This window comes from Rutidosis leptorrhynchoides, chromosome 3 (assembly GCF_046630445.1).
Source record: "Rutidosis leptorrhynchoides isolate AG116_Rl617_1_P2 chromosome 3, CSIRO_AGI_Rlap_v1, whole genome shotgun sequence".
Lineage (NCBI taxonomy): Eukaryota > Viridiplantae > Streptophyta > Magnoliopsida > Asterales > Asteraceae > Rutidosis > Rutidosis leptorrhynchoides.
This window is the reverse complement of record NC_092335.1, coordinates 246,269,608-246,282,952: the sequence shown is the minus strand read 5'-3', so window position 1 is coordinate 246,282,952 and position 13,345 is coordinate 246,269,608. Positions and strand designations below refer to the sequence as shown.

At 33.1% G+C, this 13,345-nt stretch overlaps 1 protein-coding gene across 1 annotated transcript; it reads left to right on the top strand.

Moving 5' to 3' along the window:
- The first annotated feature begins 254 nt into the window (after positions 1-254).
- Positions 255-12,317, top strand: LOC139897332 (serine/threonine-protein kinase 12-like). The gene is made up of 12 exons (XM_071880029.1): positions 255-616; positions 8,162-8,236; positions 8,342-8,437; positions 8,778-8,863; positions 8,957-9,077; positions 9,162-9,241; positions 9,339-9,401; positions 9,479-9,597; positions 9,708-9,796; positions 10,480-10,601; positions 11,239-11,350; positions 11,889-12,317. The coding sequence occupies exons 1-12, from the start codon at positions 305-307 to the stop codon at positions 11,976-11,978; spliced, it is 1,365 nt and encodes a 454-aa protein (XP_071736130.1). The 5' UTR covers positions 255-304; the 3' UTR covers positions 11,979-12,317.
- Positions 12,318-13,345: the final 1,028 nt, after the last annotated feature.

Here is a 13,345-nt window from a genome sequence, read left to right as displayed (position 1 = left end):
ATTAAAGTGGCACATTCGCCGTTTCGTTGGCTTTTTACGCGCATTTGATTTATTCTTTTACAGATAGAAATATGTAACATATATATGTATGTACATACCATCTATCTTCATTATTTTTGCCGCTTCAACTATACTCACGAATTTAAACGCAACTTAAACCCTAACACTCCAATTTCTGTTCATTAAATTTGTAATTCGAATTTGTGCATACTACAATCGAATTATATTTCAGGTTAAACTGAATTTGAATTTGCGTATCAATTTTTGGCTGTTTGAGCTGATATTTGTAGAGTTGTGAAATAGAATGGAATCGAAGCCACATGTGAGGTTTACATTGGGAAAACAGTCATCGATGGCACCGGATTCGGGTTTGGATTCGGATTCAGATGATGGATTAGATGAAATTGATCCTAGGGTTAGATTGATGTTTCATTCAAGCGAGGGTGATTTAGAAGGGATTAAGAAGCTATTAAGTTCAGGTACTGATGTTAATTTTAAAGATATTGATAATAGGACTGCCTTACACGTGGCAGCTTGTCAAGGATTTAGTGATGTTGCTGAATTGTTGTTGCATGCTGGTGCTGAAGTTGATCCTCAAGATAAATGGGGCAGCACGGTATGATATATGCTATTTTATACTTGTTTTATTATGGTTTATATTTATGAATTTTATGATTATGATTTTTAATGGTTCCTATTTATGATATTTGTTTGAGTTATCGTGATTAATTGAAAATGATATATATTAATCACAGTTATGATTTATGATCTTGCTTATGTGAAAATCAATTCTTAAAATCTCTTTAGATAGTTTTGTGAGATGTTGATGATAGTTATACTTAAAGTTTGTATATGTTTATTTCGAGCTGTTGGTGTTAGAAGAGAGTGATCCATCTGAAACTAGATGGAGTAAATGTTGACTGTAAAGTAATGATAAAGCATTGTACTTAGCTTTACTCCATCCTTAACATATAATTGTCCTTCAAATTCAATAAATATGTGTAGCTGTATGGTATATTGTACCTAATATGTTGACGGTCATACCCTATACGTGTCATAAATTGTTGCAAGTGGTCCTTAAGTTTTGTGATGGTTAGTTTCCCCTTGCTATAATAGTTAGTCAAATGGTCAGTGTTTGTTGGATTATTAACTTGATGTGGCTATTGTCAATCTTTATCAATCTTCAATTCTTGTATTGAATTTCTTCGCAAGATTTTTCAAGTTACTACGTGAGACAATAGGGTACTTTTAAAGACCAATAGGCTGCATCTTCTTGAACATGACCAATTACAATTTTAGGAATGGAGACGAGCTATTAGCCTATTAGCGATCACATAATTTGTAGAAAGTGGAGAAATGCGTAAGGTATAAGCTGCATAATCGCAACTAGAGAAAATAAAATAAGGAATGAATTACTTGTCATTCTTATATTAAAATTTATGAATATGATTTTTTAACTTTTGTGTCAAGTTGGCTGTATTATAGATTTAAAATCAATTTAGCGGTTATGTAAATATAATATATGTATTTTCTTGGTTTCATAAACTATACTAATCATTGGTTGCAACTAAGTTGTCAGACTAGATAACAATATAAAACAATGCCAACTTTTATTCTAATATATGGCATGTTGGCTTAAAATAATATATTTGATTTTGCAAAGGACATTGCTTGCTTCTGAAGCAGCATGTAAGTTTCTATCTGTTATAATTCAGTAGGCTTATAACTACCTTTAGTGGTTTGATTCTTGATGTTATAATTCAGTAGGCTTATAACTACCTTTAGTGGTTTGATTCTTGATGTTATAATTCAGTAGGCTTATAACTACCTTTAGTGGTTTGATTCTTGATGTTATAATTCAGTAGGCTTATAACTACCTTTAGTGATTTGATTCTTGATTTAGAATACTAATAATGAAGTGTAAGAACAAAGATGATAATGGAGAGAAAGAAAGAAACACTTTGTAAGTGTGAGAAATGGTGCGAGTTTAATGCTTGCATTCATGAGTATTTATAGCCTAAAATCTCAATATAAAAATACATACTTTGTGTACCAAAATTGACTATATGTATACACCAAAATTGACTATCCATATCTATATTATTATTATTATTATTATAACACTCCCCCTTGGATAGCAATTTTATTTTGTTGAAGATCAACTATAAATTACTGCCTCGTTAAAAACCTTGCTAAAGAAAACCCAGTGGGAAAAAACTTTAGCTAAGGGAAAAAGAGTGCAGCATGGAGTTGACTCCCCCTCAAGTAGACATCGCTTCAGCTGTTACATCTTTTGAACATGTCTCATGCCAATGTTATGAACGTGTGTTCTGAAAATAGCAGTTGGAAGTGCTTTCGTGAAAAGATCAGCAGAGTTTTTGCTAGATTGCACATATCTCATTTCAATCTGGTTGTCCTTAATGAGATTTTGAGTGTATGAGAAGAATCTAGGTGGTATGTGTTTTGTTCGGTCACTTTTGATATACCCTTCTTTCATCTGTGCTATGCAAGCTGCATTATCTTCATAGATAGTTGTTGGACTTTTATCGCGTTCTAGTCCACAAGAATCAGTAATGAGTTGTGTCATTGATCTCAACCAAAAACATTCTCGAGTAGCTTCATGTAATGCAATCACTTCGGCATGATTTGACGATGTAGCAACAAGTGTTTGTTTTTGAGAACGCCATGATATTGCAGTACCTCCATTTAGGAATACATATCCAGTTTGAGATTTAGCTTTATGTGGATCAGATAAATAACCTGCATCTGCATAACCAACCAAATCTTGTTTTGATTCGTTAGAATAAAATAATCCTAAATCAGTAGTTCCTCGAAGGTATCGAAATATGTGTTTGATCCCATTCCAGTGTCTTTTGGTAGGAGCAGAGCTGAACCTTGCCAACAAATTAACTGCAAAAGAAATGTCAGGTCTTGTACAATTTGTAAGATACATAAGAGCTCCAATTGCACTAAGATATGGTACTTCTGGTCCAAGAATGTCTTCTTGATCTTCACATGGACGAAATGGATCAGCTTCAACATTGAGTGATCTAACAACCATAGGAGTACTTAATGGTTTTGCCTTGTCCATATTGAAACGTTTCAAAATCTTTTCAGTATATGTTGTTTGATGTACAAGTAAACCATTAGGCATATGCTCAATTTGTAAACCAAGGCAATACTTGGTTTTTCCGAGATCTTTCATTTCAAATTCTTTCTTTAGAAGTTGAATGGCTTCATGGATCTCTTTATTTGTACCTATGATGTTAAGATCATCAACATAAACAGCTATGATCACATATCCGGATGTTGTTTTCTTAATGAAAACACAAGGGCAAGTAAGATTATTTGTATACCCTTTGCTTATCAAGTAATCACTTAATCGGTTATACCACATACGTCCCGATTGTTTTAACCATATAAAGATCTTTGTAATTTAATCGAATACATTTCTTTGGGTTTTGCATTTGATGCTTCTGGTACCTTAAATCCTTCAGGTATCTTCATATATATATCACTATCAAGTGATCCATATAGATAAGCAGTCACAACATCCATGAGATGCATTTCTAAATTTTTAGAAACTGCCAGACTGATTAAGTACCTAAAAGTAATTGCATCCATAACAGGAGAATAAGTTTCTTCATAATCAATTCCCGGTCTTTGAGAAAAACCTTGAGCTACAAGTCTAGCTTTATACCTTGTAACTTCATTTTTCTCATTTCTTTTTCGGACAAAAATCCATCTGTATCCTACAGGTTTCACATCTTTAGGAGTGAGAATGATGGATCCGAAAACTTTTCTTTTATTGAGTGATTCTAATTCAGCTCGTATTGCTTCTTTCCATTGAGCCCAATCATGTCTATTTTGACATTCAACCATAGATGTTGGTTCTGGATCATCATCATTATTCATGATGTCATATGCAACATTAAATGAAAATTTCTCATCAAGATTTTTCATTTCATTTCGGTTCCATAATATTTTTGAATATGCATAATTGATTGCAATTTCTGTATTGACATCATCAATCTCCTCTGCAGTAGGAGTACTGATTTGTGGTTCTTCTTGAACACTTTCTTTTACTTCATTATCAGCTGATTTTCTTTTTCGAGGATTTTTATCCTTTGAACCGATTGGTCTTCCACGTTTCTGACGTGGCAAAGATTCATGAGTGACGTTATTGCCAGCTTTTGGAATTTCAATTCGAGCTGGAGTATTTACTGCTGGTATATATGATTTTGTCACCGTTTTTGTATCTGTAAATGCATCAGGCAATTGATTTGCAAGTTCTTGTATATGCATTATCTTTTGAACTTCTGTCTCGCATTCTTTTGTGCGAGGATCAAGATACTTTAATTGAGGTTCACACCATGAAACATCATTTTCTTTATTTTTCATTTCTCCCCCTAATCTAGGGAACAATGTTTCATTAAAATGACAATCAGCAAAACGTGCTGTAAAAACGTCACCTGTCATAGGTTCAATATACCTTAATATTGAAGATGTTTCATATCCAACATATATTCCCAACCTCCTTTGAGGACCCATTTTTGTACGTTGTGGTGTCGCAATTGGAACATACACTGCACAACCAAATGTTCTAAGATGGGAAATATTTGGCTCTTGACCAAAAGCAAGTTGTAGGGGGGAATATTTATGACTTGCACTTGGTCTGATGCGAATCAATGCAGCAGCATGTAAAATTGCATGACCCCATATAGATACAGGGAGTTTTGTTCTCATTATCAATGGTCTAGCGATTAACTGTAAACGTTTAATCAATGACTCGGCTAAACCATTTTGTGTATGCACATGAGCAACAGAATGTTCAACAACAATTCCTATAGACATGCAATAGTCATTAAATGCTTGAGATGTAAATTCACCAGCATTATCAAGTCTCACCCTTTTAATGGTGTAATCAGGAAAATGAGCTCTCAATTTAATAATTTGGGCAAGAAATTTTGCAAATGCCACATTACGGCTTGATAACAGACAAACATGAGACCATCTGCTAGATGCGTCTATTAGAACCATGAAATATCTAAATGGTCCACATGGTGGATGAATTGGTCCACATATATCACCTTGAATTCTTTCAAGAAACATTGGTGATTCTTTCTCAACCTTAAGTGGTGAGGGTCTAGTTATCAATTTTCCAAGAGAGCAAGATGTACATGGAACCATTGTATCATGATGGATTTTTCTATCCTTTAGTGGATGTCCATGAGTACATTCAATAATCCTTTTCATCATTGTTGATCCTGGATGGCCTAATCTGTTATGCCATAAACTGAATACACCAGGATCAATATATTTTTCGTTAACTACCATATGTATTTCTGGTACATTTATATGTGTATAATGTAATCCAGAACTAAGTCTTGGCAGTTTTTCAACCACATGACTCTTGTCAGTGATACTTAAATATTTCTCATTTTCTGTTGTCACTGACTGATAATCATACCCGTTAAGGTATATGTCGGAGAAACTCAATAAATTTCTGCTTGACTTGGGAGAAAATAAGGCATCATTTATTAAAAATTTTGTACCATTTGGTAGTATGAAATTTGCCTTTCCTATCCCTTTTATCAAGTTAGCAGGTCCTGATATTGTATGTATAGTTCCTTCCGTTGGTTTTAGATCAATAAAATATTTCTCGGATTTAAGTATAGTGTGTGTAGTTCCACTGTCTGCTATACAGAGATCTCCACCACTTGATTGATGTTGTATTCCAGCAAAATTCATATTGAACTTCATATATAAGAAATAAATAGTGAGTACATTAATATTACACAATATTTTAAACGCAAATAGATAGTACTGAAACATTTAGCAAACATAATGACAAAGACAGACGATATTAGATCGTTTATTTTTCAAAAAACACACAACTTAAACATTCAAGAAATCTTCATATAAATCAGATGGTTTCTCAGTGACTGTTGGATCAATATTATCCACAAAATTTACTTCCTTTTCTTTACCTTTCAGCGAATCCTGATACATCTTAACAAGATGTTTAGATGTTCGGCAAGTATTAGCCCAGTGGCCCATTCTACCACATCTGTAGCAAGATTCTTCAGAATTTTTAGAAGAATTTTCTTCAACATCTTGTTTAATGGGCTTGTTTTGTGGTTGATATTTATATTTTCGTGGATTACTATTTCTTTGACCACCACGGCCACGACCACGACCACGTCCACGCCCATTACCATTACCATAAGGATGGTTTCTACCATAGTTATGGCTTTTGGCATGATGATGGTGATGGTTATTATAACCACGACCTTGCCCGCGTCCTTGTCCCTGTTTATAATTATTTGCAGTATTTGCTTCAGGGATTGCAAGTGTACCAGTAGGACGGGATTGCTGATTTTTCATTAATAGCTCATCATTTTGCTCTGCAACTAAGAGATATGAATTAAGTTCAGGATATGTTTTGAACTTTAGCATTCTCAAATTTCTTTGCACTGTGATGTTTGCAGCATTCATTGTGGAGAAAGTTTTCTCCATCATGTCTGCATTACTAATTTCATGTCCACAGAATTTAAGTTGTGAACATGTATTATACAGAGCTGAGCTGTATTCATTTACTTTCTTAAAGTCTTGGAACCTTAATGTTCTCCATTGTTCCATTGCAGCTGGAAGTAAAATTTCTCTTTGATTATTGAATCTGCTTTTGAGACCTTCCCATAAAACATGGGGATCTTCTACAGTCACATAATTATTTTGTAAGCATTCATCAATATGTTGATGAATAAAGCAACATGCCGTAGCTTGTTCTTTTTCAGAACAAGTGTTGTTTTCATTTATGGTTTCAAGAATGCCCATTGATTTAAGATGCATTTTTACTTTTATAACCCATGGCATGTAGTTGTTTCCAGTTGATTCTAAAGGAGTAAATTTAAGCTTTTCCAGATTCGACATTTTCTATTATCAAAAATTAAAACAAACATCATGATAAATTAGAGTCAATTTATATTCATAAGTATATAAACATTAAACATAAATTTAATATAACATAAATGATAAGTAGGTGACAGTGTCGACCATGTGTAAGCAATCATAAATAAATGTTATATAACAAAAATATAAATATTAGTAAACATAAATGAAAATTTGGCGACAGTGTCGACCATATATTTTTTCAGGTGGTATAACCGACCTATATCATTCTGGTGGTATAACCGACCATATATCATTTTGGTGGTATAACCGACCATATATCATTTTGGTGGCAGAGCCAACCATATTTAGTATTAAGATTATCGTGCTGATAACGTGTTATAATTCAGTAGGCTTATAACTACCTTTAGTGGTTTGATTCTTGATGTTATAATTCAGTAGGCTTATAACTACCTTTAGTGGTTTGATTCTTGATGTTATAATTCAGTAGGCTTATAACTACCTTTAGTGGTTTGATTCTTGATGTTATAATTCAGTAGGCTTATAACTACCTTTAGTGATTTGATTCTTGATTTAGAATACTAATAATGAAGTGTAAGAACAAAGATGATAATGGAGAGAAAGAAAGAAACACTTTGTAAGTGTGAGAAATGGTGCGAGTTTAATGCTTGCATTCATGAGTATTTATAGCCTAAAATCTCAATATAAAAATACATACTTTGTGTACCAAAATTGACTATATGTATACACCAAAATTGACTATCCATATCTATATTATTATTATTATTATTATAACACTATCTTATTTGTTACACATAATATATGCCTTGCTAATCTTTATAAGTAGATGGCACATTCTTAACAAACTACTTAGTCTACTTACGTGGTTAATGTACGCAATGAGAAAACACACTATAATGTTTAATCAATGATCAAAACTGCAATAGGTACTACTGAATACAATAGAATTTTTCCCTGGTTTGAGCCCTCCTTTTACAAGCACTTGTTTGTTTTTGTTTTGATTATAGACGATATATATTTTTCAAAGCTACTAGTAATTAGTAAGTAGCACTAACTGATAGCATATGTATGGTTTCAATTTTCTATAATAACCAATATTTCTGTTTTCGATGTACTAAACTGTTGAACGAATAGTGGAAAAAGGTAACTTTCATGCTTTTAAGGGAGCTCAACTGTTGTTATTTACCTGTTTTATTTTTGCTGTCGTAATCTGATGTTGTATTAACAGCCCCTTGCAGATGCAGTCCATTATAAGCACCATAATGTAATTAAAGTCTTGGAGAAACATGGTGCTAAGCATCTGGTAAGTTCATCCTTTGGCATTTCATGCAGCTTTCTTTGTATTGCTTATTTATTGTCTTCTATTGTTATATTCTTGTTATCTGATTCTAATGATGCAAATACTTAGGTGGCTCCAATGCATGTTAAAAATGCTCGAGAAATTCCAGAATATGAAATAGATGCGAAAGAGCTTGATTTCACTAATAGCATTGACATTACTAAGGTAAGTCCATCATCATTCAGTTAACTTCATCTGAGTGCATGCATGTTTTTCTGAGGGTCGAAGAACTCGGTCAAACTCGGCCAAAAATCGCCCAAAACTCAGAGTTTCTTGGAAAATCAGTCAAAATCGGGATCTCTTTTAAAAAAAGGTTAAAACTTGGTCAAAATTGGTCAAAGTCAGTCAAAGTCAAACTTGGTCAACACCGAGTACTCCCTTAAAAGTCCTGACCAAGTACTACCCGAGTAGCGATTTTTGCATCCTTGGTTTTCTTTGTACTTTCATTGGTATCGTTATATGTTTTCAGTTTTTATATCTGTTTCTCATTTTTTATTGAGACCAGGGGACCTTCACAATGGCTTCATGGCGTGGAACTCAAGTTGCTGTTAAGAAGCTGGGGGATGAACTCTTTACTGATGATGAAAAAGTGTGAGTCATTTACAAATAAACCATCTATCTTTATTCTTTTCGTGTGTTGAGTATTTTATTTTTGTTAGTATTTAATATCTGGCTTTTATACAGGAGGGCTTTTAGGGATGAACTTGAATTGCTTCAAAAAATACGACACCCGAATGTTGTTCAGTTTCTTGGTGCTGTAACTCAAAGCAGTCCAATGATGATCGTGATAGAATATTTACCAAATGTACCATGGACCATAGTCGTTAATCTCCTTATATTTAATGCTACATCTTGCAAATTATTTAAATGTATGCTATATATTTTTCAGGGTGATCTTAGAGCATTTTTGAAAAGAAAAGGAGCACTAAAGCCGTTAACTGCGCTAAAATATGCCATGGATATTGCTAGGTACTTAGCATTTTCAGTTGATTATACAATTAATTTCTTAGTGTTACGTGAACTGTTTTAATTATAAAGTGAAATTGGATTGTGGGTAATTGTTCAGGGGAATGAGTTATTTGCATGAGAATAAGCCAGAACCAATCATTCACAGAGATCTAGAACCTTCGTAAGTCATCATATTAAGCGTATTGAATATGAGTCATGGCGTTTTATGTATTATATTTTTTTGTTAAATACTTTCAGGAATATATTGCGGGATGATTCTGGGCATCTAAAAGTTGCAGACTTTGGAGTCAGCGAGCTTCTGAAAGGGACAAACGCAGCCAAACATAAAAAGCTGATGACCTATCAAGGCGATACGTGTGAGTGCTTTTTGCATCTAAAACTGATTGTTTTTGAAGATTAAGCTATCTTGTTTGCAATGTTGCGAAGTGCTGAAACTAACGCGTTGATGTTACTTTATGTACTACAGCCGGACGTTATGTTGCGCCGGAGGTATACAGAAATGAAGATTATGATACCAAAGTGGATGTTTTTTCATTTGCTTTGATTTTGCAAGAGGTATGGGTTTTAACCCTGTGATACCTAAAAACATTGACTTTCAAGGTTATACATATAAACCACTTTTGAGATACTGTGCACTACCTTAGATCTCTTTGTGTATAGTTCTTTTTAAATGGCATACATTGCTTTAGTATCAATTATCAAACGTACTATGGTCGAACTTTATGAGTTAAATACAAATCTTAATTTGAATTCTAACTATGAAATTTTTGGCATAGTTATTCATGATAAATTTTAGAGAGGTGATTTTTAGCTTTTAATGGCACTTGATTGTTAAATAGTTTGATCTATATATATTTTAATGTAGCCATTTTGATGGTTTGATATACCTGTATCATAAGCATTCAAGTCTGTATTCATCAAGAAACTCTAGAAGTAGTAATTTGACCCATTTATCTGAAAATGAATATATTTGGGTATATTTTGACCTAGATGGGTCTAATGAATAAACCTGAAAATGTGATGGATAAAAGTATCGTTCAATGTGTATTTATATGCTTACATTCTCCTAAGTTGCTCAATATAAGGGATAACTGATCCTAGTATACATTTTATTCATTAACGTGATTAATAAAAAGTTTAAATAGAAATTTGGTATCCCTTGTCTACTAGAGTTCATATTTCTGTTTTGCACATGTGTTATATTGGCTAATAATATTTTGCGTTTTGATTTGGAGAAGATGATTGAAGGTTGTCAACCATTTGCTACAAAGGATGGAAAAGATGTCCCGAAACTGTATGCTGCAAAAGGACGTCCTTCTTTTAATGCTCCATCTAAGAGTTATGCCTACGGTCTTAAAGAGTACGTTCTAATTCTTATTGAAGCTTAATATTTAAATATTTTTAGACAAAAATTACAACTTTATATAGAGTTGGAGTGTAGGGATAGAAAATACCAACATACCTTCTAGATTAGAGATGTACAAATGGCCCTTGCTTATAAATCCAAGCCTTATAGATCAACCTAAGCTCGAAAGTTGTGTAGTCGTCCTGGTATTTGATCAAAATTTCCAACTATGCCTGAATGTAGGGTCCTATAGGCCTGGTCCTTTAAGCCCATAATTGAATTTGTTTCATTTTATATCAGTGATATCTTATAATCTATTTACACATTAATCTTTTTCACGAATTCATACTAATATATATTCTATCGGCATCAAACTAATCTTAGGTTTTATTTGTTTATTAAGTCTATTTTTTAATTTGTTTGGTTATTTTTTCTCATGAAACCTATCTGTTAATGAGGCTTTCATTAGGAATGTAAGTGTTAGCCTCTTGATGTTTGTAATTCGATTTTAGGGATAAACACTCACTTTGTGTGTGTTAGATAATATATCCATATTTTGGAATACATATAATACTTATATTTTAAAGTCATTTTGATAATTCGTTAGGATGTAGTTTTATGCCTCATCACTTTCTAACATCTCTTCTAACAGGTTAGTTGAAGAGTGCTGGCATGAGAATCCAGCAAAGAGACCATCATTTAGGCAGATAATCACTCGTTTGGAGTCCATCTACAATTCTTTAAGCAATAAAAAGCGTTGGAAGGTCTCTCTCTCTCTCTCTCTCTCTCTCTCTCTCTCTCTCTCTCTCTCTCTCTCTATATATATATATATATATATATATATATATATATATATATATATATATATATATGCATGCATATGCACCTTCTATTTATCTTTCACGATTAACATTATCTCTAATGGGTCAAACGGGTAGACTCAAAAAAATCAGATAACATGGAAGCCAAATATTGGGTTAAAAGCTTCCCAAAGCTTCCCAAAGCGTCTTAATCCATAAAAATACTCTATGTAATGGTCTGGTTTACTATTCATATTTTACTTGTGTTATAATTATAAACTTTCACGAAAGAAATTTATGTTTGTAACTCAGGCTAGGCACACCTTTTAACCTACAAAGTTCAATTTGTAACCCCCCCACCCCCACCACCCCAATCCCAATATGCCTACTTGCCGCCTCTAATTTTAGAGTTTCTCTTATTTTGTTCTGTTTATGTTATTGATCTGTTATTGATCTACAAAATTATCGACATTAATGTACGCTATAATGGTGGTGGATGCAGGCTCAGCCATTCACATGTTTTGGGCTTCTTGGAATGCACAAGGGAGAGGGTTCCGATAAAAGTAGCCACAACCATTCATCTCGTATCTAGAATCTGCCACTTTAAAACTTCTGCAAATAATTCTTCTTTACATTGCTTAGGATGTGTTGGTTGGTAGATATACGGTTCATATATTGAGTAAAGAAATGTTGCTACTTGCATAGTTTGCTTTGTTACTTTGGTAGAATATTAATTTCTCACACTAACCACATTGCTTGAAGATAAGCATTTCTAGCTGTATGCTATGTTATTACATTTTATTTTATTCGTTTATTACATATTCCATAAATAAAAGTAGCTTTGTGCTAGCACATCACTCTATTTAAGGGTGTAAACAAGCCGAGGTGAGCTTGGCTTGGCTTGGCTTGTTTAAAATTTAAAGAGCTCAAAGTGAACTCGTTTGAAATTATATAAGTTTGAGTTCGTCTCGATATCAGCTGATTTATATATAATTAGTTATTACTCCGTCGGTCCCAAACTATAGCTTAGTATTCCTTTTTGGAATTTCTCAAATTAATTGTTTACATTCAAAAAATGAGTAAAAATAAGGGGTAAGACTGAAAAATTAATAAAAAAATATATGTGTCAGTCACTTTTTCTTAAACTGTTTGTATTTTGTCTGAATACAATAGATTTAGGACGAAGAAGGGAGTATATACTTATATTTAGTAAAAGTGCTAATTAATATATATATATATATATATATATATATATGAAATGCTCGTTTAGGATGATGAACTTGTTCAAGCTTGATATTATAAGCTCGAACTCATTTCAGCTCGAACGGCTCTAGTTATTGAGTTGACAGCAAGCGTCGATTTATTGGCGTCTTGACTGACTCTTAGAGCCTAAATTAAATTTCAGGCAGGATTTAAAACCCATGAAAATTTGATTTTACCATTTTCATGGCGTCTCAATTTTTTTTTTTAAAAATTTTTTTTTATCCTACTCGGAAGCAATCTCTCTATCCGTTGAATAGAGAAATGGATGACTTTCTCTACTTTTGAGAGTGTTTTCGGTGAAGAAATGACTTGTCTTTATTCTCGGATAGGGGAATGATTGTCTACATCTCACCTCCCCTATACAGGGGCGAGTTTACTTTGTTAGGTGTGGGGTCCTGTGACCCCACTAGTGGGAAAATTTTTTATACAATGTATACTTCAAATTATAAAGGACACCACTAAATTTAAGTACGGAACCCCATATATTTTTAAAATTTATACTTTTTCTAGAGGTAAATAACCAATAAAGTACACTTTAAATATAATTAGCCTTGAAATTTTTTTTAGGACTCCATTGGAATTTCATCCTAGATTCGCCACTACCCTCATACACCACTTATGTGGTATTGGGTTTTGTTGTTGTTGTGTTGTCATTTCAGCTCGGTTCGAATAGAGCTTTTAAGTAGTCGGGCTTAA

Bases quoted from the DNA above. Each gene is read 5' to 3' on its own strand.
- LOC139897332 (XM_071880029.1), top strand. From the start codon at position 305: ATGGAATCGAAGCCACATGTGAGGTTTACATTGGGAAAACAGTCATCG. The intron at 8,864-8,956 runs GTGAGTCATTTA...GCTTTTATACAG, and splicing joins TTTACTGATGATGAAAAAGT to GAGGGCTTTTAGGGATGAAC. The intron at 9,078-9,161 runs GTACCATGGACC...TATATTTTTCAG, and splicing joins TGATAGAATATTTACCAAAT to GGTGATCTTAGAGCATTTTT.